The sequence below is a fragment of the Nicotiana tomentosiformis genome, chromosome 10 (genome assembly GCF_000390325.3).
Source record: "Nicotiana tomentosiformis chromosome 10, ASM39032v3, whole genome shotgun sequence".
Classification (NCBI taxonomy): Eukaryota; Viridiplantae; Streptophyta; class Magnoliopsida; order Solanales; family Solanaceae; genus Nicotiana; species Nicotiana tomentosiformis.
The window spans coordinates 52,763,780-52,769,420 of record NC_090821.1 but is presented as its reverse complement, the minus strand read 5'-3'; the positions used below and the strand labels follow the sequence as shown (position 1 = coordinate 52,769,420).

Here is a 5,641-nt window from a genome sequence, read left to right as displayed (position 1 = left end):
TTATCTCTACTTGATCTGTTCAATACATACAAAATGTACTAGCACAAGAAGTCGGAATTAAATCATTTCCATAATCAAGATAAATTATATTTAATCTTGTGCTACAACCATTCCGATGGTTTGCCCAATTCCATCATTAGATTGTGAACATAAACTTTATGACTTATAAGAACCGATGATCTAATCTTCCGTGTATAAGCTAAATTCTATACACTAATTCATCTACTATATAAGCAACGGACACACAGACAAATACATGATCTACTTAAATAAAACTTTATTGAATTGAATAAATAAATAATTATTCCATAAAGAATACTATAACAATATGCATGGCTTATAGTATATCCTAACAGTAGCGGGAAGAATTCCGACAATTGGAAAAATCATAACTCTAGACCTCCTTAATCTTTTCTCCAACCCTTAGTATCTTTAGTTGTTAATTTACTATTTTAATTTGTTAGCTAATTAGTTAGACATAAGAATCTTAATATTTATAACTTAGGAATTGTTCGAGCTTGTATTCTTAGTGATAATAAACAGTTGTAGCTAAACCTTAGTTCTCTCTGGGAATCGACTCCGGACTCTTAGTCCGGATTATATTTGCAGCGACCGCTTATCCTTTTTATAAGGTATAGTTGGGCGTGATCAATAATAATTTAATCTCTTTCCATATTATTGTTACTGCAAATATCGGTAACTTTTGTGCTACTATTAAATAGCAAAAAGAAATTGCATGTATCTGTCTTTTATACACATGATTGAAGTTGCTGCGCTTAATAGTTGCAATTCCATCTTGTAAGGAACCTAATAGTTCCAATTCCATTTAACAGCACTTATCTTATATAGCCAGTGGCAGAAATTGGAATTTTAATAAAGGGGGTCAAAAATTTCGAACATACGCCTTAAAATAATTTTTGAACTATCTTTGTTACAACAATGAAAATTCCCATTATGTCAAGGGATTCAATAATTTATATACTATATACCAAAAACTTATTTTGATCTATTTATGTAGTACAATTTTCCAACGGAGGAAATTCAATTGAATACTCTTTGGCGGTGGCTCCGCCACTATATATATATATATATATATATATATATATATATATATATATATATATAGTGTATGTGTGCACGCGCGTTCACGCATGTGTTCGTGCACATGTACTCACGCTCGTCTGTATATGTGTATAAAGGAAAGAAAAAAAATTACAGGCATACGCTAGAGGAAGAAAGAAAGGAGAATGAAGTAAACAGAGAGAGGAGCAAAATGAACACAGAAATAAGAGAGAACACAATGGTTGATGCCTTCTCCATCTTCTATTAATAATAACTACGTATATCTGAAATCTCTATGAAATCATTTTGTTTTGTACATGGACTCACAACAGCAGTCCTGGAATATATATAGATGGTGCAACAACTAATCAATTGATTACACTCCATAAAAATTTCAAATCTAGAAGATATGGTAAAACAACAAATGCAATTAGTCAGATTCTCTGAAGATGGAAAAGGAAATTAATTTACATTTGCATTTATTATTAGTGTTTAACAAAGAATTTCATTTTTATTGGAGATATTAGAAACAAATGCTTACTTTTATCTCACCCTTTATTTGATGCTTGGTTGGTCCTCCTAATGTATGATATACTGGCTTGACACACTCAATAATTATTGAGAGATCAAATATAAACAACCATTTTATGGAGCCTCATGAATACTAGCGCTTCTTCACCTCATATAAAACTATTCGCTTGATGGTAATTTATGTTGCTTGAATCCTTCAAAAATATTGTTGCAATCGCGTCGGATCATTCAAATATTGTTGCAATCGCGTCGGATCATCCAAAAATTATGCAACATAGATAGTAACTAATGATTTTGAAATAATTTGCTCAAATCTAACCACTGGGTTCTATACATGTGGGGAACAATACAAGCAATTTACTTGTGTGGAACATAAAGTTAGAGATATTGATGATCTCTCATATGGAATCAATATTGAAAAGTTTAACTATAATTTTTGAATGAAGAGAGGTGTATTTACAGAAACTTAACAGTTATTACTTGGTACATGTCCATCTACAGTTCACAGTTCAGAACATTTTACGACTCATTATTTATCGTTCATTACCAGTAAAACCTCAGCACCAGCAGCAATGATACCATCCAAGAACTCCCCAACTTCTTGGCTATCTTTAAAAGCATAAGGAGCAGCAAAGTCACTGTCCAGATTATACCAAACCCCCTGAATACATCTTAATGTAACCCAATGTCTGCTTCTCCAAAGGTCACCAAACTTTCTAACAGGAACATTAACAACAATTCCCATCAGTCGATCATCGAGAACAATTGAAGAAGCCCCATTTCGCCTATCGTGCCAAACAACAGTTTTGCCTTTCTGTTCCAGTGCAGCAATCAATACGTTTATATCATAGTTCCCGGTTATTGCATTATGATGAGGCTTAAATACAATTGACACAGGATTCCAGATTCCCCTGTTAGGGTCATCGATATCAAGTTTTTCAGCAATGGAATTCAATTCGGCTCTTGTAAACACATCTTTCCCCTGATTTACAATGTGAGTGCAATCAATATGTCAACATACCAACATGGGTTTTGTCCCAAAAAAAATTATTCAATTTAATAAAGGGTAATCACATGTAGGCTAATTGACCTAAATTTCTAAGCAATCAAACTAGAAAAAAGCATAAAGGGGATTATTAGTGTACCTGGAAGAGATTGTTGAGGGAATGTAAGAGGCAGAACTGTAATCTTTGCCTCTCGTGATATATATTCGTTCCTCCCTCCATATTCACTCTCTCGGAAGAGATCACTAAAAGACAAGACGAACCAACAGTTGCTTAGCGTGAAGTTGAAATCGAGTAATATTGAGGAAGTTAACAGTGACTACAGAGCTCCTCTGCTATTGGCTCTACATATGGATCAAGTTTTATTATCAATGACAAATAAAGAATTTTGTACTAAAACAGCAGCAGTTCTCTTGGTTTTACTATGAAAATGTAGCAAAAAATGGATAATAAAGAATGACATGTAGTATTACTTTACTGAGAATTCAGTCTGTCTAAGAACAGGCGCTTGGACACTACTGTATACCAGTCCAGCACACAAATCTATGCCACTCTTCACAACTAACAAGTTCAGCTCATTAAACCTTTCAATCACTGCATAAGATGCCAGAATGAGCCATTAGTTTACGACAAGTTAATACACATCGTCGCAACATGACCTCATATACAGATGATTGATATAGAGGATTCATAGCTAGGTATCCATCCATATATTTTAAATTGCTTGGACAATATAGCAATGGGTCAAATTCACCATTATCCATGACAGTCTTATACCACATTTCTTTGTTAGAAATTGAGTAATTAAAAGGTAATTAATTGAAAACCAGAACCCAGCATTCAAACCAATATGAACTTCACATAGAAGGTCAAAGAAATTACCTCGAATGAGTACTCACACAGAAGAACTGATTGCTGAAATAACATTGATTTTAATCACAAAGTTTAAGCTGCAAAAACGAAAGGAAACTATATAAGGACCCATGAAATTCCAAAAGTAGAATAATAGAAAATAAAGATGACAAAAGCAAAAATGAAAAAAAGTAGACGTTGTCAAAGAGATAGCAAAAATATATCGAAGTAGGCATTTGAATTCAGGGCACACATTTTGCAACTGATAACCAACATGTTCAAGAACCGAGCATGCTTTGAGTCTCCAGTATTTATCCATTTTTTTTAATAATCGCGGTAGCCTAAAAAGTATGTCCTAAACGTTGGCCATTCACATCATGTTCTTACAGAGTATTAGTCCCATCTCAAAATAGAGATGTCTATTTATTTGTACTATAAAATATACGCATAGTACATAAAATGCAAATAGAGAATACAAAAGGTGTTCAATTATCTCTAGTGTGGTCAAATATGAATAATCACGTGCCAAATATCATTATTTTTTCAAAAGACAAAAAGAAGGTCTAAGGAGAAAGCACTGGACTTTAGCCCCTATTCCCTTACATTAAACTCTAAACTCCAAAAGGTTAAAATAGAACTAAAGGAAAAACACATACACTTGGCACAATTACTGTATATTGAAATAGAGCAAAAAAGAAAATGCATTCATCAGCTGAACAATTTTTAACTACATGCATTAAGGACTTCTCTGTATTTGTTTTTCATGCGGAACCATTTCGTGCATAACAAAAGGAGTAGCAGGGCATTACAATAACAAGTTGCATAAACAATCACCTCATGCGGAGTTTCATTAGCCTAAAACTTTTTCCACACCTTACTCCTTAAACTTAACAATCTATTAATTGTCGAACACAGTGTTATCAAAGGCGAAAAGCGCAAAAAAGCTCTAAGGTACTTCGGGGCTTTAAGCGCAAAGCACAAATACAACGTGGGCTTTAATGGGTTTTAATGAAGAAAGGCACAAATGGAGAAAATAAACAAATATGTATGTGTAGTCCAAGACTAATACTCTTAAGCATGAATAACAAGTATATGAACAAAGAAAAGAAAAAAAAAAACCATAAAGTGAAGTATCAATTGTTCAGTGTCATCTCTTCAGGATTACGCTCATTGGCATGGAAAAGTATGTCTTAGAGCCTTGATGGCGAAACTGAAGTTTGCCTCCCTCAACATGTTTTGTGCATTGCTTAGCAGGACACATTAGCAAACGGCATAGGAGTACTAGTAGTAGTAAGTATGGTACAAATGGTATAAAATAAATCTTTGATATTTAGGAACAGAAAAAACTATTTTGACTTAACATCAGAATATCATGAAATAAACATCGTCATTGCATCGTCACACATATCTGCTCTATTATTCAAGTGTTGCACAGTGTAGCAAAAAATTAAGCATACGGCAGTAAAGTTGCTTAAAATATAGAAATATCTACACAATGACATAAATGTTACAGTTAAATGCACTTTTTCTCGCTTTAGCTGGGTTAAAACTATCTCGGGTTTATTCTCCAATTCTTGTAATCTCGCCAAAAGTAATTTGAAGGTCGTATTTTGAAAATCAAATACTAAATTCACTGAATCATGACAGTTAATATAGGAAATTTCACATTCATGCGAAGACTTGAGCCTTTGAATTCAATAACCAAAAAAAAACTGTAATAGACGCACCTCATTCCATTTACCCCCTTGTTCAGCAGTTCCTCTGAGATGAGACGCTGCGATTCCTCAACTGCAAAAGCTAAGAGAACGAATATAGAGACTGATTTCCCAAAATTGAGAGATTATAGAGAAACAATTAGCAGAAGATGAATTTTGCGATTTTGATTTAAAATTAAAATTGCAACAAGTGAACGAATGATCGAGAAGATATATAATACGATGGTTCATGCTAAATGTCTAAACTACCCTCATTTTGCATTTCTTGTCAACTATCTTTCTTTTCTTTTCTTTTCTATTTTCACAAAAACTCTGCTAGATCAACTATCTATCTTTCTTCTTATTTTTAGTAAAAAAAGAAAACCTTTCATTTAATTGTCGAATATTTGGTACAAACAGAAGAAACAAATCCAAGTTTTAAACTTTATAGATTCAATTTTAAAAAAAAATACCATTGAATCCATTATATTTTTAAAA

The 5,641-nt window shown here is 33.0% G+C and overlaps 1 protein-coding gene across 3 annotated transcripts; it reads right to left on the bottom strand.

Moving 5' to 3' along the window:
* Window positions 1-1,996: 1,996 nt before the first annotated feature.
* On the bottom strand, window positions 1,997-5,353 carry LOC104114633 (josephin-like protein). 3 transcript variants are annotated; one of them, XM_018777057.3, is made up of 5 exons: window positions 5,177-5,353; window positions 3,480-3,547; window positions 3,071-3,191; window positions 2,739-2,941; window positions 1,997-2,575 (listed from the first exon to the last, which is right to left on the bottom strand). In XM_018777057.3, the coding sequence occupies exons 4-5, from the start codon at window positions 2,817-2,819 to the stop codon at window positions 2,123-2,125; spliced, it is 534 nt and encodes a 177-aa protein (XP_018632573.1). In that variant the 5' UTR covers window positions 2,820-2,941; window positions 3,071-3,191; window positions 3,480-3,547; window positions 5,177-5,353; the 3' UTR covers window positions 1,997-2,122. The 3 variants fall into 3 exon arrangements, with proteins under 3 accessions (XP_018632573.1, XP_009623419.1, XP_009623425.1); XM_009625124.4 differs by having other exon boundaries at window positions 2,739-2,842; XM_009625130.4 differs by lacking the exon at window positions 3,071-3,191 and having other exon boundaries at window positions 2,739-2,842; window positions 5,177-5,352.
* Between the last annotated feature and the right edge of the window lie 288 nt (window positions 5,354-5,641).

Excerpts from the sequence above, each read along its gene's own strand:
- LOC104114633 (XM_009625124.4), bottom strand. Across the intron at positions 2,576-2,738 it reads CCCTCAACAATCTCTTCCAG|GGGAAAGATGTGTTTACAAG; the intron begins GTACACTAATAA and ends ATTGTAAATCAG.